This window comes from Diabrotica virgifera, chromosome 5 (assembly GCF_917563875.1).
Source record: "Diabrotica virgifera virgifera chromosome 5, PGI_DIABVI_V3a".
NCBI lineage: Eukaryota > Metazoa > Arthropoda > Insecta > Coleoptera > Chrysomelidae > Diabrotica > Diabrotica virgifera.
Genome location: NC_065447.1, coordinates 90155300 through 90181680, shown reverse-complemented (window position 1 = coordinate 90181680; position 26381 = coordinate 90155300). Strand labels below are relative to the sequence as shown.

Here is a 26381-nt window from a genome sequence, read left to right as displayed (position 1 = left end):
ATTTAACCTAAAACACTTAAATAAAATGTGGTTTCTTACTGAGCTACAGGGTGTTTTACCTAAAAATTTAAAAATTATTTTTGCTCAGCAATTTAAAACTATTCGACGTATCCTTTTCATACTTGGAAGGAAGTATACGTACTATACAATCTACTAAATTATGTTAAACAAACGTTTTGAAATTGAATGGTTGACCCTTTCCAAATTCTACGCCACTGGCAAAATTGCTATTTTAGTTCAATTTTTGGATTCTCCAATACTTGCCAGGAAAATAATGTACTCTTCATTCGTAACGATAAAGTCATTAGTTTTCGAGATATTTGAAGTTATAAATGAAATGACACGGTTATTTTGATCAGTGTATTGTGTCGCTTTATTTTTAATTTCAAATATCTCGAAAACTAATCATTTTATCGTTACGACTGAAGAGTACATTATTTACATAAAAACTATTGCAAAATCAAAAAATTACACTAAAGTAACAATTTCGTCAGTGGCGTAGAATTTGGGAAGTGTCAACCAGCCACTATCCCCTGTCGTACGCCTCTGGTAGTAGCTAGAAACGTTTATTTATCTTAATTTAGTAGGGTGTACAGTATCTACACTTTCTGACAAGTATGAGAAGGATATGCCAAATAGTTTTAAAGTTCTGGGTACAAATAATTTTTATATTTTAATCATATGAATCATATCATAAATTAATCAAAATAACTGTGCCGTTTCATATTTAACTTCAAATATCTCGAAAACTAATGACTTTATCGTTACCAATGAAGAGTACATTATTTACGTAGAAAGTATTGTAGAATCTAAAAATGGCAATAAAATAGTAATTTCTCCAGTGGCGTAGAATTTGAGAAGGGCCAACCATTCACCATCCCCTGTCGTACACCTCTGGTAGTAGTTAGAAACGTTTGTTTATCATAATTTCATAGAGTGTCTAGTAGTTGCACTTTCTGCCAAGTATGAAAAGGATACGTCGAATAGTTTTAAAATTCTGAGCAAAAATAATTTTTAAATTTTTAGATTAAACACCCTGTAACTCAGTAAGGAACCACATTTTATTTAAGTGTTTTCGGTTAAATCTTCGTATTTTGTGATCAGGTTTCTCCAGTTACTATATGGACAATTATTAATGAAACACCCTGTATATGTATATATTTATAAATATAATTTATTTTTAATAGACAAATTAATATTGTATATTGTATATAGTAAAAAAAATAATAAAAGTAATTGTGTATTTCACGCCCAGGGCCTACATGGCCTGTTGAGCAAAATAAATAATTATAATAACTTTTGTAAAAGGAAGAAGTTATATCTTCTTAAAAACCATATTCATAAATTTGGATCATCAGGATAAAAATAATCAAACAATCTATAAATCAACCTAAGTCTCTAATATCAAAGAGCGAGCCATTCAATACACCAACTGTACAGTCTAACATCTAGTTTTAGAATTTTTCATCTCTGTTTAATAAAAATACAATAATATTTTAGGTTGGTAGAGAAATTAGTTCAGAAGTAATACATCAAATGAATTCGTATGGTAGAATCTCAGTATGTGGGTCAATTTCTAGCTACAACGATACTACAAGATCACTTGGTAAATTTAATAATTTAATTTATTTTTACTCTTCATTTTTTATTTTTTATAAATAATATGCGAAATAGGAATCACTGTTTAATTGATTTATTAGATTCGGGAAATATTTATTGCTTTTAAATACAGTAATGCTTAAAGTAATAGCACTCCTAATAAAACATTTCCCCTGACCATTGGTCGGTTGACCAAAATAAAAATCAAAATTTTTTTCTATAAATAGCAATAAAATTATCAATAACTAACAAAAAATATAACTAATGAATATGAAAAAAAATGATAACTATAGTTTCCAGTGAAATTCCCTAGCTGGGATAAGCTTATACCAGGCACCAAAATACATAATGAAATTTTATATAGTATTAGGTACTAAAATAAATATATAACATAATTCAATTAAATATTAATTAAGATTTAATAACGAAGAAAAGGTCACTAATTAAATTGATAAGTATTAACTGCAGTAAACAAAATATAGATTAAATTTTACCTATTATACCTATTATAATGTGATGAATACATGCTCAAAATCGGTTAAGAACTGGTAAAGAGGCACAATATACGAAGAAGAAGAAGAAAAAGAAAATGTCATTAGGCCAATAGTTATATTCCAACACTAGATTTTATCTGTACTTCCATGAATCCCTTGCATATTCAACCAGTTCCCTCCAGCCCAAACCTCTCAGTAGTACCAACAATTCTTTCAAGTTCAATTTTTATACTCGATGGTTTTGGGGGCGGCTGAACACGGATTTCATGTCGGCAATGGTGTCCAAGGTACAAGGTGCCCAGGGTGGAACACGTCGCTTGAAGTTTTATGTTAAAGTCATTCAAAATCAGTCAATAACTATAACCCAGGTAACCAAATGACGTCAATAACGTCGAGCAAACGTCAGTTTTTGGTTGAATATATACACGTGCTTCAACATTACGTCGTATAAACGTCTTTTGTAGGTGATTTTAAATACGTAAGATTAATGACGTTAAAATACCTTTAAAATTACGTTTTCATTTCAGACAACACAAGTCTCACGCCACAAAAATGGGAGGAGTTTAAAGAGTTAATGCTTATCATGTTCAGGGTTTTTTCAGTAGAGTTTTTTCAGTAGAGCTACTGATTTTAACTCCAATTACTGACCTACTGAAAAACTACGGAAATCTATCAACATATTGTTGTGATCTGCTTCTTATCAATTTTATATTGATTATTATTTATTTAATTAATCATTTAATTGTCGCAAATCATATATCAAAATTGAATAAAAAATCTCAGGGTGCCTTTTAATATATAAAAAAAAACAAATTATCTTACGTTATATTTATCTTCTCTCGTGGGTTCAGTATCTCTGAGTTGATCCTAATCGGGATAAAATAGGGAAAAGAAATAAAGCAAACTATTAAAATAAAAATACAGGATTGTCTTTTATTTATCAAATTAATACTCTGAAAACTATCGAATCTAAAAAACCTGTGGACACAGATGTCCGAATGAAATTTATACCACTTAAAATTATTATCTTTACAAAATAACAATTTATCAGTTTGTTCCCGATGACTTTGGTAAAACAAACTAAACCAAACAAATTTATGTCTTCGCAAGGTGACCTATATTTACTATTTATATTTTGAAATATTGGAACTTTAATTCATATGCTTTTTTACTCAAAAATTTATTTCCCGAACATAAAAATCTCTTTTACATAAATTGACTGACCTTTTGCTTCCCTCACTCGGATGTCTTCTCGTGACCACAAACAGCTCTCCCTCGTTGATTATGTTAAAGGCGCTACTCATCAAAGCCTCTCTCCGTTGTCCAGCTTCAAAACTGTCAGCATACCAGCACTAATTCTCCAACAAAGCGTGTTTCTTTGACACGTTCTCGATTCAAACAAAATTCCAAAAATTCTCTGCTCTCCTTCTCACAATACTACAGAATCAAAGAGGTATTTCGTCTCGATTTGATCTGTCGCTCGTTCCACTTTTCAACACTATTCTCCACTATCAACCAGCCACTGATATATGCTAACTATCTACTCCACTTAACACGTCCAAAACCGCTTCTTCTCGCTGCCAACAACATAGTGAATAATTCTTCAATCTCTCTCAATCATCCAATCCATCTTTTCCCCTTCCACATTCCAAGAATCAAAACATTGACTTTTCCATTTGATAAACAACAGTCACCCTCAAATTTGTTCCGACAAACCTAATTACTTTCGGAGAAACTCTCCCACATATACTCGTATTGAAATGAAGATATTAAAATTCCAACTTTCTTTTCAATTATCAATTTCGAGAAATATTGATAATTACCTATACAGTAAACATTTTTTTTCCATTTTAAATCTAAATACATAGTTCTTTTCACTTTAATTATTCACAAAAGTCTTTAATGGTTCCGCGGAAAGCTCGTTAAAAGAGAAATCTATTTACATCCTAACTAAATTCTAATAAATTTTAAAACAGCTCAATATACAGGGTCTATCAAATTTATGTGCCCGCGTTATTAAAAAAAATTTAATTTAATTTTTATTTTGCTTTTGATTGATAAAATGCAAACACAATAATATGTTGGCCGTTATTAACAGGTAAATTTCTATGAAATTGGCTTTAAAAATACGAGATTATTTGGCCGCGTCCGTATTATAAAGATGGCCGTAAATACGTCATAATTATTGTGACCTATGGCCTATTTTGGACACGTAATAAGGGGAGACCGATATAATATTCTTCAACTTATTATGATGGGTAAAATCGAAGGACGCAGAGGAATTGCTAGAAAGCAGGCCTCTTGGTTGAAGAATATCCGGGAGTGGACAGGAATAAAGAAAGCAGAACACCTATTTAGAATAGCTCGAGACAGAGACAGTTTCTCCATGTTAATCGCCAACGTCAAGGGGACTTGATAGGGCCCGTTAAGAAGAAGAATGGTATTATTGGATTATTTAAATAAGAGAATCTTCATATAATTGGTTTGGAGAATTTTGAAACTGGCCGTTAGTACAAGTGGCCGATTTTGACAGGTGACCGATAACACAGGTATTTACATGGCCTAAAAAGAATATTGATTTCTACTGATTTTTTAAAGCAAAACTACTGAAAAAGTAAAAACTGACCTGGCAACCCTGATAATGTTGTATATTGACATTTGACATTGACTCCAAACTTCATTTATTGTTTATGTGCTTTGTGCATTGACAATTGACATGCTTTGTGGGGCAAAATAAGACTTGGTGTTTTGGTGTTTATTTTCTGTTAATGAACTAATTATTATGTGTTGTTCACGATTATGCTGGATAATTTGTTAATAAATTATTTATTAGTTTATATGATGCTGTTTCAGTTTTGACACAGTAAGTATATCTACCTATATAAAAAGTGAAAATTATATAAGGTTGCATTGAGGGTATTTTAATTTGATTGTAATTCTATGCATTTTATAAAGTGTTTCTTGGTTTTACTTTTAGCCTATAAGCTAAATTTAAAACAGTTAAATGAAAAATTGCAATACCAACAATGTCCATAGGAATAATTATTATTGTGTATTTTTATAAACATAAAATGAAAAATAATCTAAAAAAGCGACATAAAAACTACGATTTTGATATCACGTATCTAAAATGTGATAAAAATGACGTCAGTTATGGTGGGACATATTCACGTGACTTTCGACGTCGAAAAAACGTGATAAACTGACGTGGTTTGGTGATAATTATGACGTTTTTTCAATGTTTTGGAAACGTTATTTGGTTGCCTGGGTAGTCGAGGGTTTTGGGGGTCGCTGAGCACGAATTTCAAGTCGGCGATGGTCTCCAAGGTACCTGGTTGCCTGGTTCAGTTTTCATTTTGATTGGAAAATATAACTGATTCAGTAAAAAAAGGGGGGGCGAATAAGTCTGCGGCGGAAAATAGCATTTTAGGGAGTCAAGGTTACAAACAAGCGTTGCCAATGCAAAGGTGGTTCAAAAGTTGTTTTAAATTAAAAATAATACAACATGGATAATTTTATTTATTTATCATTATTTGTCATTTGCTTCTGGCCACTGTCGTTATTGACCGGTTATTGATGAAAACCCTAATTTTAAGATATTTTTTTACAAAATTGGCCAATAGCTTGTATATTGTCGTTGAAGGCCGGGTATTGTCGTTACTAACCAAGGAACAGTGGCGTAGCTGACAGGCCCGCAAGGCGGGGGGGGGCGACGGTAGGAGGGGCCCCTTTAAGCCATCAATCTTAATACTTCTACTTTCTTTAAATTGGGGACCAAAACATATTTTTCTAATAAGCATCAAAATAGGGAATTTCGAAGGAAGTAATGAAACGGGCAATCGACGTAATTCTTACTCTTTCCGGGTGCAATTTAGCATTTCGTGGACATGTTGGTAGTTTAGATGAAAGTGAATCCCAAAAAGGCAATTTTTTGTCGGCGGTTCGTTCACTAGCTAAATATGATTCTGTTTTAGCTAAATTAATCGATAAGAACAATAACTTACTTGAGCAAAATACAAAAAAAAAAAACAAATTACTTGAGCCCCCAAATACAAAACGAAGTTATAAATTTGCTAGCTCAAGAAACTGAAAACGGATTGATTACTTAATTGAGTTAAAAAAGTTGTTTTTGTTCAATAATTCTTGATACTACTCAAGATATTTCGAAACACGATCAGCTTAGATTTATTTTCCAATATGTAAAAATAACCTGCGATGAAAATAATTAATTTACCTTCCAAAGCAGAAGTTGTTGAAAGTTTTTTAAGATTTATTCGCATATTAGACCAAAGTGCAGAAGGTCTTGTAAATGAAATTCTAAAATTTATACAATCAAAGCACCTTTCCGTACACAACTGCAGAGGAAAAGGGTATGATGGGGCAAGCTTCTGACATTGAAAAACAGCTTTCAATATGATCATTGTGCATCCCATAATCTGAACCTAGTGTTGAATGATGCCGTTGCTGGTGTCCAGGAGTTGTTTTTTTAGGATATAATTAAAATATTATGTATTTCTTAGTGCAAGTATTAAAAGATGGGATGTAATATGTGGATTCATCGCGTTTGCCAACACTTAAAAAGTTCTGTGAAACCCTGTGCCCATCCAGACATGACGCTGTAATGGCTTTGCGTCGAGCTTTCCGACAAGTAATAAATCTTTAACGAAAATTTCATTGCTATCTAAAAAAACGATGAAAAAATAGAAGCTATGCATTATTACAGCGTATTTATGAATAATTTTGAATTTATCGTTAACATTACCATTTAATCTAAGATACTTAACTTTATTAATCTAACATCAAAACTTTTGCAATCTGAAACGGCAGAGTTAAAGGTCGCCTTTCAACTTTTTGGAAAAACTGGTGATAATGTTCGAGAAATGAGAAATTCGTTTTCCGAAACTTTAGCAAAAGCAGCAGGAATAGCAGAATAGTTGGGTATTATACCGGAATTTAAAAATAAACGGATAAAACGTATAAAAAATGTTACGATGAGCTAAGCTGCGACGAAAAAATAAATTGTAACAAAAGAGTTTTGAAGTTAATGTTTTCAATGTAAAAGATATAATATTGCAACAACTTACTTAATACGTTTGTCGGATTAAAACACATGTATAATAGGTTTTTATGTCTATTCCCAAAAAATCTATGAACACTAACTTATGAATACTTATGAAAGAAATGCCAAAGATTGCCATTTATACATATTTTAGTAATTATACTTTTATTAGTTGTTATGTTTATAATACGGGGGCCCACAAAAATTGTCGCGGGGAGGCCCCCAAATCTTCAGCTACGCCACTGCGAAGGAAAATGGATATTCACGACGCCCGGTCTTTAACGTCAATTTTCAATTTACATTATTGTCTATTTGGTCTTTCTTCTTCTATTTGTTATTTTTGTATCTTTTTTTAATAATTAATAATATGTAAGCACTACGAGTCTAGTAGGCCCATGGCTTGTTGTACTATTCTTTTCGACTCCCTTTTGTCAGTCGCTTTTCTTTCCCAGTTCCTTACGTTAATTCTTCTCATATCTTCTCTAACTCTATTACTCCATCGTGACCTCGGTCTTCCTCTTCGTCTTTTCCCTGCCAATGCACTAGATAGTACCATTCTGGGAATTCTAGATGGAATCATCCTCTGCACATGGTCCAATCATCTAAGTCTTTGCGCCTTAATTACTGCTAGTATGTTAGGATCTTGATAGAGCTCAGTTAGTTCCTTATTTGTTCTTCTTACCCATTGTCCATTTAAGTTTTTCCCACCGAAGATTTTGCGCAGTATTTTCCTTTCCCAAACTAATAACAACTCTTGATGCTTTTTTGTTGTGGCCCATGTTTCAGAAGCATACGTTACTCTCGGCCTTATTATGGTCTTGTAAGTTCTTAGTTTTGCTCTTCGTGATATATTTTTACTTCTTAACAACCCATTAAGAGCAAATATAGCGCGGTTGCCCGACATAATTCTCTTTTGTATTTTTTCTTCACAGTTAGGATCTCTTGTGAAGACAGTTCCTAAGTACTCAAATCTCTCAACTTCTTCGAATTTATACTGTGTTCCCTTCGCTGTTGTCATTGTTATGTATTGCCCCCGAACGAATTGCTTATTTGTCCATTTCATATATTTTGTTTTTGCTTCATTTATATACAATCCTTTGGTTGCTGCCCTCTCCTCGAATTTCATGACTGTTTCTATAAGTTCTATTTTGCTCCTAGCCAAGATTACCAAATCGTCTGCGAATGCCAAGCACTGATGTTTTTTGTGGTAGATCAGACTTGTTCTATTAACGTTTGCTTCCTGTATAACCTTTTCTAGTAATATGCTAAACATTATAGACGATAATGTATCACCCTGCCGCACTCCTTATTTGACCTCAAAGCTTTCTGTTATAGTATTGTTTATCTTGACTTTATTCATTGTTTTTGGAGAGTTAATTTTATAATTCTAATAAACTTTGGAGAAACGTCCATGTCTTGCAATGCTGTAAATAACTCGCTTCTTTTCACTCGATCGAAAGCCTGTTTAAAGTCAATGAAAAGAACCATGGTGTCTTTATTACATTCGTAATTTTCAGCCTGTATTTCCCGTAGTGTGAAGACCTGATCCACAGTACTTCTGCCTTTTCTGAACCCACTTTGAAATTCTCCTATGCTTTTATCAACCTTCGTTGTTAATCTGTTTTTAATATGCATAGCAAATATTTTATACGTTATGTTTAGTAGCGCTATGCCTTGATAATTCTGACAATCAGCCATATCTCCTTTTTTGTGAATAAGACACAGTATTGCTTCTGTCCATTCCTCAGGTAGTATTTCTTGTTCCCATATATTATTAATTAGTTTATGGATTTTCTCTACTAACTGATTTCCTCCAAATTTAATCATTTCAGCCGTTATGCCGTCGCTTCCTGGGCTTTTGTTCATTTTTAATTTATCGATGATATTCTGAATTTCGCTTATAGTCGGAGCCTGCTCTTCACCCTGTTGATTTTGTATTTCATTTACTAGATCCTCTGTTTCCTCGTTATTATCGTCTGTCTTTTCAGGTCCATTTAGGAGCTCATCAAAGTACTGATTCCAGCGTTCTAATATCTCTGGTTCACCAATAATCATTTCTCCATTTTTGTCTTTATAATATACAGTTTTCGGTTGGTTCCCTCGTTTCTCATTTTTTATTTCTTGGCACAGGTTCCTTATTTAATTATTTTTGTAGCTTTCCTCTATATTTTTCAGTTTAGCTTCATAATGTTTCCTTTTTTTTTCTCGTAGTATTATTTTGGTTCTATTTCTTTGTTTAGTGTAATTTTGCTGCGCTTCTCTTGTTCCTTGAGTTATCATTTTTAATCGTAGCTTGGCCCGTTCTTCCAATGATTGTTCACATTCTTCATCAAACCATTCTTTTTGTTTTTTCTTTGTGTTGTCAATGGTGCTGGAAATATTTGCTGCTTCTTTAATTACATCTTTTAATGTTCCCCACATGCATTCTACATTCATTTCCTCCACTATGCTCTCTAATTTGCTGTTAATAATTTGTCCATACAACGTTTGCTCACATTCTGTCTGTAATCTGATTGGTTTGTTTCTTTCGTATTTTAATCTCTTTTTGTTTCGAAGAGTTGGTACTAATTGTTTCATCCATATTCCGACCAAATAGTGGTCTGAGTCCATATCAGGTCCTCTATATGTTATCACCTTTGTTATGCAGTGTTCTTCGTTTTTCTCAATTAAAACATGGTCGATCTGGTTGACTGTACGGCCTTCTGGAGATTTCCATGTTCCTTTATAAATGTCCTTTCGTTGATGGTACGTACTTTTTATTATAAGTCCCTTTTCTTTGGCAAAATCTACCAGGAAATATCCATTTTCGTTAGTCTCTGGATGTAACCTGTGCTTGCCTATAGTGGGCATTAATATTTCTTCTCTGTCTATTTTGGCATTAGCGTCTCCTAGAATGATTTTCATATCATACCTGGGTATAGCCTCATATACTTCATCTAATTTGCTCTAAAATTGCTCTCTCAGATCCATTTCTTTTTCCTCCGAGGGTACATGTATATTAACAAATGTTATTTTTTGGTATTTACCTTTTAATCTGAGAGTGCACATCCTGTCCGAAATTGCTTTAAAGTCTGAAACAAATTCTTTCAATTTTTTACTTATTATAAAACCTGTACCCAGCAGTCTGTTAGTGCCTTCGCTATTGAAAAATATATAGTCGTCTATTTCCTGGCTACCCTGCCCAAATTGTTTAGTCTCTTGTAGAGCTACTAGATCCAACTTACATTTCTTAACTTCGTTTATTAAATGCTTCAGCTTTCCTTCCTGATAGGATCCTCTTATATTCCAAGTTGCTGCTTTTACCATTTCTTCTGTTATTTTATTAATTTGTTTTTTGATTTCCTTTTTTTGTGTCCGTGTTCCTTGCGGTGTCGTCTTTGTTGATTCATTTTCGTCTGCATCTAATTTTAGTTTTTTGAGATGTCTTCTTTTATTTTTTCCAATTGCCCGCTTTCCTTGTTCCATTTCCATAGTTCATTGTTTACTATTAATCTCTGGTACCCTATTTTTGTGATTTTTCCTTTGTTTCACTGCTCTCTAGCCATTATTCTAATTTTGGCTTGTATTTCCCTTTCGTCTTTTGTTAGATCATCATTTACATATATTTTGTCCCTTAGCTGGTTAAGCTTCATTTTATTTTGCATTACTTTTGACTTTTCGTATTTATTATCCAACTCTACTAGACATGTTGTGCCTCCCAGCTTTCTTGCATCGTTTACCCTTACTTTAACTCCCATTTCTTTGTCTATGAAACTTTCTACTTTATTCTTTAGTATATTAGGATTGTCCGTGTCAATTGAAAGTCCTTGAATCACAATAATTACTTTCGTTAAAAAAATTAAAGTCGGCGCACTTTTGTAAGATAATAACAGGATTATTATAATAAGTAAATGTGCAACGCCTCGCCGCTCGTGCACGGACGCTACCTTACTACCATAGATAAGGTATAAATAAGTAGAATAGATAGGCAACTCTTTAATACCTAAAATTGCAATGTATACAGCGCCCTCTGTCCGGTTTAGTCATGAACTAGATCGACAATGGCGGGAATTTTAAACGTTCAAATAAGCTTTGTTGCTAATTATTGTAGTAAAACAAGATTCTATAACATAATGCAAATTATAAAAATAATCGACATTTGCTTCTTACAATAGCGATTATTTTTTGTAATTTGCATTACATTATGGAGTCTTTTACTGCAATTATAAATATAGTTCATACAATACGAAAGGTAGAAAAACAAAATTCAAAAATTAAAATATTTATTTAAAAAATTAACGGCACAATTTACAGGAAAGTACCAAAATTAAAGCTCATAATAAAATTAAAATATTTCCAGTATCTTTTTGTAACATTGCCGAGTTTATAAACACATCAATCCTGACATTAGGCAGCGCCGAAATAAACACAAAATTTTTAAATTACATGGATGCAAAGTAACCCAAAAGAATATTCCTTACTTCTCAGTCCTGTTTGGTACACAGCATTTAAACACCATTGATTTGCAAACATTTGCAAACAAACTAAAAAAACTATTCAATAAAATAAATCCAAACACGTATGTAAACAAACAACGAAGTCATCAGATGCCATTGACAAGACAAAATAAAATGACATTTCTTCACAGCGTTGCCACATTTTATTTAGAAAATCTACTGTAAGTCTGTAAGTTTAGCTAAAATCTACTAAATCAAAAACTAAAATATACTATAAAACTTTATTAACGTATTTGTATATAATTTAGGACTTTTTATAATAAAAACAACAGCTGACTAACTAGAAATTAATATAATATGAATATTTGTAAAAAAACCAAACTTTTTTAGATTTTAATTGGGAAAAAACTATAATTAATTTTTGTCAGTTTCATATTTATTATTTGTATATAATATTTTGTCATCCACTGATTTCTGCATGTCGGGATCAAATTCTTCACACAATTCTTTCGCATTTTACATTGGAAACACGTAAACACAACATTTTTTGTTTTGCAAAGTTACATATGCTAAGATATTTTAGTTTTCCATCGTTAGCTTCTAATAGGCTCACCGAATGCCATAACTCTTCAATAACACCTGATATACTGCTTGCACTGCTACTTGAAATCTGCAAGTTTGTTGAAACTGCACCAGAATCCAGTTTCATTTCTCTGTAAAGGCCGCGTCCCACCATCAAATAATTTGATCAAACTGGTTTGAGCAAACTGAAAGTGACAGTTAGTGACGTCACATCCTGAGTGTTCATTGTGGATAATAATGAAAAATTTTAATTTTAAATAAAGTACAAACAAGTTAGACAACTCAATTCAAAAAATTTGATCAAACTAGACTGAACTAGACTCAAACTAGTCTCACCATCAAATAATTTGATCCAACAGTTTGAGCAAACTCCGGAAGTACGTCAAAGTGACGTCACAATTGCAGTTTTTTTGAAATTCTAAAAATCTGTGCTCTCACTATCAGTCTAGTTTGATCAAATTTTTTGTATTGAGTTGTCTAACTTGTTTGTACTTTATTTAAAATTTAAATTTTTCATTATTATCCACAATGAACACTCAGGATGTGACGTCACTAACTGTCACTTTCAGTTTGCTCAAACCAGTTTGATCAAATTATTTGATGGTGGGACGCGGCCTTGATAGTAAGAGCACAGATTTTGAGAATTTCAAAAAAACTGCAATTGTGACGTCAAGGCCGCGTCTCACCATCAAATAATTTGATCAAACAGTTTGAGCAAACTCCGGAAGTACGTCAAAGTGACGTCACAATTGCAGTTTTTTTGAAATTCTAAAAATCTGTGCTCTCACTATCAGTCTAGTTTGATCAAATTTTTTGTATTGAGTTGTCTAACTTGTTTGTACTTTATTTAAAATTAAAATTTTTCATTATTATCCACAATGAACACTCAGGATGTGACGTCACTAACTGTCACTTTCAGTTTGCTCAAACCAGTTTGATCAACTTATTTGATGGTGGGACGCGGCCTTCACTTTGACGTACTTCCGGAGTTTGCTCAAACTGTTTGATCAAATTATTTGATGGTGAGACGCGGCTTTTAAATTCATCATCTACGTCCTGAATCTTATTTTCGGTAATGACATTGGGAAATTATAACAAAATGTCTGAAAACTAATTTAGGAATGGGGTAAATACTATAAAAATCAAATTTTATGTCAGTCGTAACAAAATGTTGAAATATACCAAAAATTTACTAAAAAATATTGCCTATATACTAGAATTTTTTAAACAATATCAAAAATCTACCAAAAAAGTAGAAATCTACTAAATGTGGCAACGCTGTTGCAGTTTCAGCAGATGCGATGACATGCGCATTTGGAAAAGTCTTTAGTGGCGCCACCTTTCCAGTTTAGTCAAGAATTAAAGAGAATGAACCGTAATTGCCATTAAAGATAACAGTGCATGCTTACTACACCGGCTGTCGGATGAAAACAAAGGCGTAGCCCGCTATACTCAAGTGGAGATGGCGGGGTTCGTTGAGACTTCTCTTTCAACCTTAAAGGAGACTGCAACTGTGCAACTCCAAACCTACCAAATTGTTTCAGTAGCAATCATGTGGTGTATGGAACAAATGAAATTAGACGATACCTCACGTAAAAATTATCTATTAATAATAAATAAATAAAAAAACAATAAATTAAGTCTGTAAATAAATATGAAATAATTAATAATAGAATAAACTGAAGAAAACATAACAATATTGAACAACCACAACGATAACCTACCAAGTAACTAGTTGCGACGAAGCAAATAGGGCTTCAGCCCTCAAAATTAACCGAAACTTAAAGTGTCGCGTGAGCTCAGGCGGAACCGCTGTAAAACACAAACCAGTATAACAAACCGAAAACGCACTAGGTGCTACTCACAAATAAACTAAAATTAATAAAGCCTAATGAACATGAACGCATAAAAAAATTCAAAAAATCCTTATCCTAAATCTGTGGTGAGGTATCCAGCGATGTATCCAATAAAAAGAGTAACCAGTAACGAATTAACTACGTGATCAAACAATTGCAAACACAACGAAACTAAAAATTGCAAGAAGAAATTGAAAGTAAATGGAGAACCTAAAAAGAGAAAAATAGTATTAGAATATCTCCTTGTATTTAAGTTTAAGGTGTTAAACTTTGTATTTAACTTTGACAGTTTAAGTTAACCTAAACTGTCAAAATGACGTCTACTACTACAGCAACTAATAAATTAATTAAAATAAAAACTAAAAACTGACTGAAAATGACGTCAGAGAAATAATTCATTTTAGTATCACTATTTTAGTATCAATGTCAAATAAGAAAAAAAAAATTAAAACAGTAAATTATTGTAGATTTCTTCAAAATGACGTCAGAGCAACGATTCAAATTCTATATCAACTAATAAATAAGAAAACAATAGAAGATCTTATACTAACCTTTGGCCAGAAGGGTTTTCAAGGGGGTACAGATACAAATATACACTCTTCTACTTTACACAACAGAGTATTTGCCACCAATAACTCTACCCCTATCTATTATATGGTTTAAGGCCTAATAAATGCAATAAAAAAAAAATAACAACTCTCAGAGACACTCATAAATAAAAAGCTCGAAAATCAACAATGCACGTATTGCAGTGCTTAAGAAATCGAATTAGATATACCTGATGTTCTTTTCCTTTAGAATGGCTTCAGGAATCGTCACGGCATCTATCTAAAATGGTGCCTTGGAAATAGGTTTCGTATTATACAGTGTGAACTTAACAACTAGACAAAATGTACCTACAGCAACACTACAATATGCGAAGTTCAATTAACAAAAGTTCAGGCCGATATCCCCAATGAGGGTGACATATCCGAGATCAATTGCCTGAAAACTTATGTTCCAAGTAGCACCCCAATTTTAGAATTGACGACTGTCAAGGTGACGTACCGTAACGTATCCATGACAACCCTTGCCAAATTCAACGTCTGCTATCTATTGGCATATTTATTTAAGGAAATAGGAGAAATGTGGGAAACGATATGGGAAAGTAGAATAATCTTATTAATGAAAATAATATATAGATGATTGAATTTTTAAAACGTAACAACTCCCCCCTTTCTACAAGAGGTTTTCCCCGAAAATCTCTCTTGCACCTGTATACAGTTGAGTCCGCGAGTCTTTACCCGTGCGTCATCATTTAAAGCATACGAAATAAGCATTTAAGCAACAACAACTGACAGAAAGTGGCTACTGTTCCTATTACGGGTTTTATTATAAAATTTGACGTTATCAAATATATAGAATGTCAAATGTAAGTTTTGCTTCAAAATTTTTATGCAGAATTACAGCTACATTTGAAGTAGCTTAATCAATTCTTTTATTATTATTGATTAATAAATAAATAAACAATTTATAAAAAATTCAATAATATATTTTATTTTTGTTAATTTATTCACTTTGACGGAAATCTAAACACAATCATTTCTTTACTGTGTGAATGAAGTTAGCTTTGTATATTTTAAATATTAATTGCCAAAATATAATTATTTACCTTAAAATTTCAAAGCCCAATATAAAATTAGTTGTGAAAACAACTGTTTGTGTAATATAAAGCAACTTCAAAACGCAAAAATTCGACAAAAACCGCAAAAAATTCTATTGACTGACAGCCACAAAAGTAAACAAAGCAGAAACGTCAAACAAATTGTGCTTAAAATATGAAAACATACCGAATCGTCTTTTTTTGTACCTATCTCTTTTCAATGCACTGAGTCTAGATGGTTCATAAAAATAACATGTGTTTTTACTTAATAACAAACGGCAGCTGGTTTGTCATGAGTTTGATGCGTGGAAGAGAATGATGCTAGATAAAAAGTATGTGTTTTATCTCGCCAGGTATTAATGACGCACGGGTAAAGAGTCGCGGACTCAACTGTAACTTACTTCTCGTCGTCACCTGGTTCTGGTTTCAAGTCTCTAAGGTTCCAGACACCTGAAAATTTATAATTAGCATCCCTAAGCTCCTATTGTCCCCTTGACCCTAAGTCCATGGTGAGATTCTTTTTTTAAGATAGTAAGGCCCAACAAACTTCGGTGCCAACTTTTTAGGAAAATACTGGCTAGCTTCTGATAAAACAAAATTACGACGCCACACTAGCTGGTTTGACAGATACTCCACATCTCGCTTCCTAAGATTGTACCTATTACAACTTTTTCAGCCAGCTACTTCTAAATGCTCTCTAACATCTGCGAACATCCTTTTAAAGTATTCATTGCGGCTACTGTCACCCAACTGTATACCATCTTCCACAGCAAGTAGTTCTTTATTTGTATAGTCTTCACCACTTAACATCATGTTTCGACCAAAGTTGATAAAATATGGAGTAAGCTTAGTTCCTTTATGTTTTCCCGTACGATTAGCACAACTGAGCTCACTAATATGTGCATCCCAAGTCCGATGATTATCCGACACATACATGGCAATCATGGTCTTAATAACTGGGTTTTGCGTTTAGTGGGATTCTCCCTAGAGTTGTAATTAGCAGTAAACTTAATCTTACATTTATACTTATCAACCAATTTAGAAAACTCCTTACCATGTAACTGCGAGCCATTATCACAAATAATTGTTTTGGGGACACCAAATATAAGAAATACTTCGTGCTCTAATTTCTCAACCAACTTACTAGCTTTGGAAGACCTCAACGGAGATAAAAGGCAAAATATACTAAGATAATCTGTCACTACCAACAAAAAACTATTTCCACTAGTCGAGCTTGGGAAGGGACCCGGAAAATCCACAGAGATAAGTTCCCATGGCCTGTGAGCTTCTGAATGTGACACCATCTTATCACAAGGAGGCTTTTGAGATACTTTATGTTGGATACACACTCTGCAACGACCAACATACTTAACAATATCTGACCTCATCTTAGGCCAATAATACTTTTCACTAACTCTAGCACAAGTCTTATATAAACCAAAATGTCCCGAGGTGGCAGGTTCATGACAATTGGGCATAACTTCCATTCGATATTTCTTTGGTACTACTAATCTCCATGAATCCGACGCAGGTTCTAATTCAGAGTAGGCAGAAGGTGTGTGTTTCCACAATAAATCAGATGTTACTCTCCATCTACTTAGTTGACGAGGATCCCGTTCTACCCTACCTATCATCGTCATGTACCAACTATCATCTCCCGCTGCTACCTTCCATTTATTCAAATAAATTATCCACGGGTTCGATAACATTGTCCTGTAAACCCACAACATCAATTACCGGAACAGATCTACTTAATGCGTCCGGAACCACCAAATATTTACCCTTGCGATTCAATACCTTGAAATCATATTGCTGTAGCCGTACCGACCAGCGAGCCAAACGACCTTTCAAACTTTGTAAATTCTGAAGCCACAATAAACTGTAGTGATCTGTAATCACTGTAAAAGAAACGCCTTCCAAATAAGGTCTCAATTTCTCAATTGCCCATAATACCGCAAGACACTCTCTTTCAGTCGTGGAATAATTTCGCTCCTGTCTTGTAAGTGAGCGACTGAAATAAGCAATCACTCGTTCGCCATCAGGATGAAGTTGAGTAAGGTAAGCGCCTATTCCAAAACCAGAGGCATCTGTCTGTACAACAAAAGGCTTCCCATAATCCGGACAACTTAAAATAGGGGCGCGAACTAAACATTCCTTAATCTTTTTAAACGATCGATCACAATTATCTGTCCATTGAACTTTAGAATTATTTCTGAGAAGAGCAGTTATCGGAGCCAAAACAGAAGAAAAATCCGGAATAAAACGTCTATACCAAGAGAACGTGCCGATAACCCTACGTATTTCTGATACATTACAAGGAACAGGAAGATCAAGCATGGCTTTAACTTTGTCAGGATCAACATGTAGACCATTTCTATCGACAAAATACCCCAGATACTTCAACTCAGGTCTACAAAACTGACACTTCTCAACACCAATAGTGATGCCTGCTTCCCTAAGACGTTTGAACACTTTATCCAATATTCTTAGATGATCCTCAAATGTTTGAGTTACTGTCACAATGTCGTCTAGATACACGAACACATAGGGTTCCAAATCATGACCTAATATGTTGTCTATCAATCTTTGCCACGTAGCCGGGACATTGTGTAGTCCAAACAGCATGCGAAGAAACTGAAACAGTCCTCTATTTGGAACAGTGAAAGAAGTGTACTGTTTCGAGTCATCAGCCACTTTTACTTGCCAGTAAGCCGACTTTACATCCATACTAGAAATATATTTAGCATCACGCAATTTGGCAAGGATATCCGATATAAGTGGCAATGGATAACTATCCACCATCTTTCTTTTTAATCAATAATATTGGGGAAGACCAAGGACTTTTTGATGCCTCCACAATTCCAAGTCACAACATTTCGTCTAACTCGTTATCTATATGTTTTTGGTCTACTGGGTTTACCCTATAATAACGCTGCTGGATAGGAGCACCAGTTGTTACAATTACATGCTCAGTGGTTTTTGCACAATCAAGCTCCTTACCTAGTAAATATATATTTCTATCAAGCACAGCTTGAAGACGGGACTTCTCCAAAGGACTCAAAACACTTTGACTACTCACTTGACTCACAGCATTAACAATTATCGGTTCATTAGTGAATGACCAAACCACTTTGCCTAAGATCGGGAACTATACCCATTCCACACCAAAATTCTACACCAAGTATTAATAAATGAGGTACATCAGGAATAACAAGGGCTTCGATTAAACTAAACCTATCTTTCAACTTGATTGGTAGCTCTACTACCCCAACAGATTCACAACGGGTTCCATTAGCTACTACACAAGTTATTCTACGACTACTATCTACAGAAAGACCTAAATCTCTAATAACAGATAATCCTTTACTACCTATAATAGTCCTCGATGCTCCTGAATCCAATAATCCTAAAAGAGACTTACCTAAGACTTCTACACTAACATAAGGACGTTCATCACCTACAGCATGCTCTAACACAAAATCTAATAAAATCTTAAAATTATTAACCGGTTTCCCTTTTTACTACAATTAGGGCAAGTTATGACAGTTACACCAGCTTTCTTACATCTATAGCAAAAGTTCTCAACTTTAATCGTACATCCTCTGGCATAATGTCCTGGTAAATTACACCTATAGCAAACTAATTGATTCGGCTGGGTTACAGATGAAGAACCGTCACAACCAGCAGATACTGAACATAAATCCACCTTATAAACTACCTCTGCTTATGCCAAATCAGGTTCGAAACTGCTACATTTTGTGGAAGAAGGAACGAAATTTTCTACTGCTGCTTTTCTTACCTCTAATTTCCTACCTAAAGAACGCATTTGAGAGATAGAAGTGACGTCTACCAAGGCCAGTTGGGTTTCATAAAATGACAGAATATTCCTAAGCAAAATTTGAAGTTTAGCTTCTTCAGAGATTGGTCAAGTTGGTCCACCAAAATAACCTAACATAATAACAATATAAACACCAATTGACTTATCTGGACCTTGAGTTCTCTTGCAGATTTCTTCTAAGAGCTTTTCAATAAAATAAGGAGGAATATATTCTTCTTTTAATAAAGAGACGAACTCGTCCCACGTACTTACTTCATTGCGATATGCTTAATAAAATTGATAAGCTTTATCTGTAAACAAACCAATACCAGATTCTAAAAGAACTTGTTTAGATACATGACGCGCTATTCTAAGTTCTTCCACACGTTCTAAAAATGCATTTATTGATAAACCTTTCTTATTACCCGAAAACTTACAATCCCACTTATTCGGCAAGATAGGATGAAAAATTGAAAATTACCAGATATGGGTGTTGGAACTCCAGATATGGGTATTTGTCCACGAGTGGGTGCTACAGAAATACTTGTCGACGCACTCATATTTCCATCAAAACATGACTGCTGTATCATACTAAGCTGAGCAGGAACAGTAGTGGGATCCACAAAATCTTCTGTTTCTTTTTCAAGATCTTTCAAAAGAGAAAACGCTCTGCTACGCAAAATCGGTCGCTCTTCGGCTCTTCATTATCCTCTGGAATATGATCGATTCTATGCAGTATATGAATCAGTTGTGGGTGCCGGAGCCGTTAGTACTATTTCGCATCGGGAAAAATTTTTTGGAAAATATGAAAATATACATTGTTTTAAGCTATTTTCCCAAAAAAAATTTGCGGATTACCCATTCATTTAAATAAAAATCAACTTTGAAAATTGGTTTTTTCCATACATAACCTTACTAATTTCAGACATATTTTCACCAAATAGAAGTGTACTTCTTCTTCTTTTTTGTTTTTGGTTTCGCTGCAAGGCGATTACCAGCACGATTTATAAGCGATCTTGACGTAGTCTGGCTCTAAGCCATACCAAAATCGCTGACTATGTTCTTGTAAGGAAGCTTTTGATGAGGTGTGATGATTATAATTAAATGAGATTAATTGGGTCAGGTTAAGTATGATTAAAAATTAAATCATAAATTAAATGACAAATAGCAACATAATATAACACGGATACATATAAACAGTTGAGCCTTGCAATTTGTAAGCTTATTTTGTTAATTGCTAGAAAACGCATTGCAGTTTATAAGCTTATTTGGTTAATTGCAAGAAAACGCATAATTACATTGACTGATTCTTCCGTTAAGGAACTTAGAATATTGTATATAGAGAGCGGTGTTTTGAAGTTCATGTAAATAAATTTTGTGTATATATCAAATAAATAGAAGTGTATATTTTATATTTGTAGGTACTGACCTTTTATTTATACCTTATTAATCCATATTAGTGCGGTATAGTTCATTATTTTTTATTAGAATACTGGATTATATTGAAAATATTATAATCCAACAAAATTTTAAATTCTCTCTGTCAACATTTTTGCAATCAAGTTCACAAACACAAAATCACAAAATGTTTATGACATTTAGATCGACATTCGACAGCGACTGTGCTAGGTTGCCAATTTTTATCGTAGGGTTTTCTGTTTCAAATATTGATGTAATTTAAATAAATTGTTTTCATTCTGGTGGGATATGTTATATGCCATTAGAGTGAAAACTTAGTCTTTTGCTAGCAGTTGCCGCTAGGGCATCTATGCCATTTCGTTCGTTGCAATTCGGGACTGCACGCTGGGGTTTGTTTTGGTTGGATCAGGGAGAGCAGCATATGTGCCTCCTGATGAGAGACTAATAAGTTTCGAAACCGGTAGAGGTGCTTGCAGCACTCTCTGATTGGACTGGAATATGGTTCGGCTGTATTTTCGTTTTGCAACGAAATTGAAAATGGTTATTCATTTTTAAATCAAAATATCTTTGAAATTTGAAAATTTGTTTTTTAATTAATAAAGGGGGTATGTTACATATGTAGAGAATAGAACAGGCGAGGTATTAGTGGGAATTATAAAAAAAACACGTCCGGGAAGGTAGTGAGATTTGGACTGACCAGTGGAAAGGTTATTCCAATTTGAAAAACTGTGGCTACATTCACAAAACTGTGGATCACAGCAAGTATTTCAAGGATCCAGAATCTGGGGTCTGCACGACCCCAGACCTGGGGTCTATGTATTGTTACCTACAGACGTTCGTAGGATGTCTATGTGTATTCCTCCGTAGGAGAAGTACACCCACTATTATGTTTCATCTTAATTAGTTTTGTTCATGTTAGGTTAGATTAAGTTTTGTTTAGATTAAGCTTTGATTAGAATAAATTTTGATTACAATAGGTTGTCTTCTCGGACTGTAAAATGCCCAATCTTCTATGTGGTTTTTATGTCTATGAGACGAAGCTCTGATGATGGCATTTTGTTGTGACGAAAATGATTAGCTGATTTTAATTATTTTAATATTATAAACATATAATTGTTTACTATTCCGTGTATGAGAGAACAGAAACAAGAAGAAATTGACATTGTCATCTGTCAATGTTAACAAAAAAAGAAGAAATTGTCATTGTCAGCTGTCAATCTCAACAAAAAAGAAGAAAATGTCATTGTCAGCTGTCAATAACAACAAAAAAGAAGAAAATGTCATTATCAGCTGTCAATGTCAACAAAAAAAGAAGAAACTGTCATTACCATTTGTCAGCTGTCAATGTCAACAAAAAACGAAGAAACTGCCATTACCATTAGTCAGCTGTCAATGTCAACAAAAAATGAAGAAAATGTCATTGTCAGCTGTCAATGTCAACAAAAAAAACTGTCATTGTCAGCTGTCAATGTCAACAAAAAAAGTAGAAAATGTCACTGTCAACTGTCAATGTCAACAAAAAAGAAGAAACTGTCATTACCATTTGTCAGCTGTCAATGTCAACAAAAAAACCTGTCCTTGTCAGCTGTCAATGTCAACAAAAAAAATAGAAAATGTCACTGTCAGCTGTCAATGTCAACAAAAAAAAGAAGAAACTGCCATTACCGGCTACCATTTGTCAGCTGCCAATGTCAACAAAAAAAGAAGAAAATGTCATTGTCAGCTGTTAATGTCAACAAAAAAAAACTGTCATTGTCAGCTGTCAATGTCAACAAAAAAAGGAGAAACTGTCAATGTCAACAAAAAAGTAGAAAGAAGAAACTGTCATTACCCTTTGTCAGCTGTCAATGTCAACAAAAAAAAACTGTCATTGTCAGCTGTCAATGTCAACAAAAAAAGAAGAAAATGTCACTGTCAGCTGTCGACGTCAACAAAAAAAAGAAAAACTGTCATTTCCATTTGTCAGCTGTCAATGTCAACAGAAAACGAAGAAACTGCCATTACCATTTGTCAGCTGTGTCCTAACAAAAAAAAAGAAGAAAATGTCATTGTCAGCTGTCAATATTAACAAAAAAAAGAAGAAAATGTCATTGTCAGCTGTCAATTTGTAACACAACATTAAACGCCAACAAAGTTGAAGAAAACTGTATTGTTAAATTTGAATTTTTTAATTACTACATAGTATTGTTCTGAAGCTATTTCCTTGTGGCATTTTTATGATTAATTATTTATATGGGAAATAAGCCACAATTAAAATGAAAAAAATAATTTTATTATTAATAAATATAATTAATAAATAAATTAACTACATAGTAGGTGGCACTAGTAATAAATATAAAAATTATACTTTGAAATCCCTAAATTTCAAAGATAAATCGAAAAAAATCCCTCCTGTACCGATGCCCGTACGGTCCAGGTTTGGTTAGGTTAGGTCCATTTTCCCACTTAAAATGTTAAAAATGCGTCTATATTTGTTACTTGTAAAACTTTTTTATAGATTTGGCAACATCCAGCAACGTCACATGTAATTATCAATATGGCGGTCTAAAAAAGTGTATAAAATCCAATTTTCAAAGTCTTTTATTATTTAAACTAATGGATAATCCGCAATTTTTTTTTTTGAAAATAGCTTAAAATAATGTATATTTTCGTATTTTCCAAAAAATTTCTCTCATAGCGGATGAGTACTAACGGCTCCGGCACCCTTGTTTATTATTAATTTTACTAAAAAAATTATTCTTCATAAAAAGCTCTGCATGGTCCAAAACCTAAGGTTTAACCATCAAATATCAAATTTTTTGAATATTATACGAGGTATGTCAAAAAGTCTGAATTTCACTCAAGAGTAAAGTAGCTTTATTTTTCACAATATTGAAAATTGCTATTATGAAAAGTTATTTAGAATTAAAAAACATGTTTCAGTATGTAATTACATCCTTCTAATTGAAATATTCTGAACTATAAAGGTACTTTTGATCTAAATTTATCTTTTTTGATCATACCTCGTATAAAATTGATAAAATTTGATATTAGATGGTTGTATTTTAGGTTTTAGACCATCCAGAACTTTTTATTAAGAATCACTTTTTTTCGTAAAATTAATAATAAAAGAGTTATCAGAATTGAAATAACTGAAAATAATGTGTTATCCATAATTTTCAAAAAAAAAATTTTTTCACTTAGAAGGATGTAATTGCATATTAAAATATAGTTTTTAATTCCAAACAACTTTTCATAATAGCAATTTTCAATATTGTGAAAAATACAGATACTTTACTCTTGAGTGAAATTCAAACTTTTTGACATACCTCGTATAATATTCAAAAAATTTGATATTTGATGGTTAAATCTTAGGTTTTGGACCATGCAGAGCTTTTTATGAAGAAAAATTTTTTTTCGAAAAATTAATAATAAAAAAGTTTTCCATATGGATACAACTTACAGGGACATACTGTATAAGGGCTATGTTGTTTTAGTTTATTCAAATTAAACATTTGTTAATTCAATTTTTATGGTTCGAACATGTTCGGGCAGGGGAATTCTGTCAGAAAACACAAATACTATTATGTATTTTTATATTAATTTTACTTTTTGATGACATATGTTGTATTTTAGCTCCGGTTGTCCAACCTTCAATTGCATTTAAACAACTTATAATGAAAGGATTCGTCGTATGGCGATGGGAAAACCGATGGATGGAAGGTATTAAACAAAATTTGGAATGGATCAAACAGGGTAAAGTCAAATACCATGAGACTGTCACTGAAGGTTTCGAAAATATGTTCAAAGCTTTCACTGGCATGTTGAAAGGAGAAAACACCGGAAAAGCCATTGTAAAAGTATAATAAAATATAGTTAATTATTTATGTTTTCATTTATTTGAGATATGTAAGGATTACTATTTAAGGCCTTTAAAAAGCAAATTCAATATAATTGTGGTATTACATTTGAAATGTGAATTGTATTTTTAAATCTTTTGAGAAATAGTAATTCCAATAAATAAAGTTATCTACCCCGTTTTGAAATGTGTGAATCATTTCAACACTGGCTGAGTTACCAATGATATGAAACATGGAGCAATAATTCTAGACCACCTACGTTTGATGTTTAACATACAAAAGAAAATCAGCAAAGATATAGATTAAAAATTATTGGAACCAAGACAAAGATAATTACTATCAAATTAACCATACACACTGAAAATATTGTTGGATACGAAGTGGTCGATAAAATTTGAATAGTGCCGTACAATACTTAATAAGTATTATCATAATATGAACGTATTATATGAAGTATTATCATATATATAAGAGATCATAATATGATCTCTAATTACGTCTGACAACAACGGGCAGAGGAAGTGAAGAGGCGAATATTCATTGCCAATAAATATTACCATGGCTTAATTAGGCAAATATTATAGTTGTTCCATTTTATCTTTTCCCATGCGTCATGATTAATTTTCAAATAAGTAAATCAAAAGATAAAGTGAATCGTACGTCGATGTGTCCCTAATTGCATTTATGCACACAATTCTATCTTATGTCATATCAATATTAATCCCCTTTACCAACATGTCCTGCCTAATCGTCTCCCCCACGTCTTTTTTGATCTTCCTTTCCTACTCCTTCCAGGAATCTGCACTTCAGAAATTCTTCGTATTGGGTGATTAACGTCTCGACGTTGAACATGACCAAACCATCTCAACCTATGCTCTCTCATTTTGGTATCAATTGGTGCCGCACCTAGATTTCCCCTATATACTCATTTTTAATGTTATCCTTTTTTGTCACTCCACTCATCCATCTAAGAATTCTCATTTCCGCCACATGCATTCGTTATTCCTCTTTTTTTTTTTTCACTGCCCAACATTCTGTTCCGTACATCATAGCCGGCCTTATGGCTGTTTTATAGAATTTTCCCTTCAACTTCATTGGAATTTTCCTGTCACACAGCACACCATTGATACCTACTGTCAGTGGTAATAATTACGAAATTAAAAAAAAAAAAAGTTAAACAGTTATCTCGAAAATTAACAGTAGTAGTGCCACCTGTTGGCAAGTAGACAAAGTTTTACCGTAAATATGTAGTTCAGCTACTACCCTGTCATGTTTTGACGTTTATTTGTGTGTCAAGGCATGTCGTCAGGGGTCAAAGGTCAAAGTGTTCTCAAGTGGCTACCTTAGGGCGATGCCACATTATGCGTTTTGATCGGATGCGGTGGAGACGCATCCGTTTCCAACGCTACCGGACCGACCTGTCACACTATGCGTTTAGTCTCGTGCAGTTGTAAGCTCGTACCGATGTCTCAAAACGCATCCGTTTCCAACGCAACCGGACCGACCTGTCACACTATGCGTTTTGACTGGATGCGGTGGAAACGCATCCGGTCAAAACGCATAATGTGGCATCGCCCTTAGTAGTGGTTTACTAAAATAGTTAGTTAAAAAATAAATAGGTACTTACGGATTACGTTG

At 33.3% G+C, this 26381-nt stretch overlaps 1 protein-coding gene across 1 annotated transcript in view; it reads left to right on the top strand.

The window, feature by feature from the left end:
- Nucleotides 1-24768, top strand: part of LOC126884288 (prostaglandin reductase 1-like) — an 84682-nt gene extending 59914 nt beyond the window's left edge. Inside the window, exons 5-6 of the mRNA XM_050650222.1 lie at nt 1501-1606; nt 24520-24768. Coding sequence (XP_050506179.1) covers nt 1501-1606; nt 24520-24749 — 336 coding nt within the window. The 3' untranslated portion in view covers nt 24750-24768. The remainder of the gene's footprint in view (nt 1-1500; nt 1607-24519) is intronic.
- Nucleotides 24769-26381: the final 1613 nt, after the last annotated feature.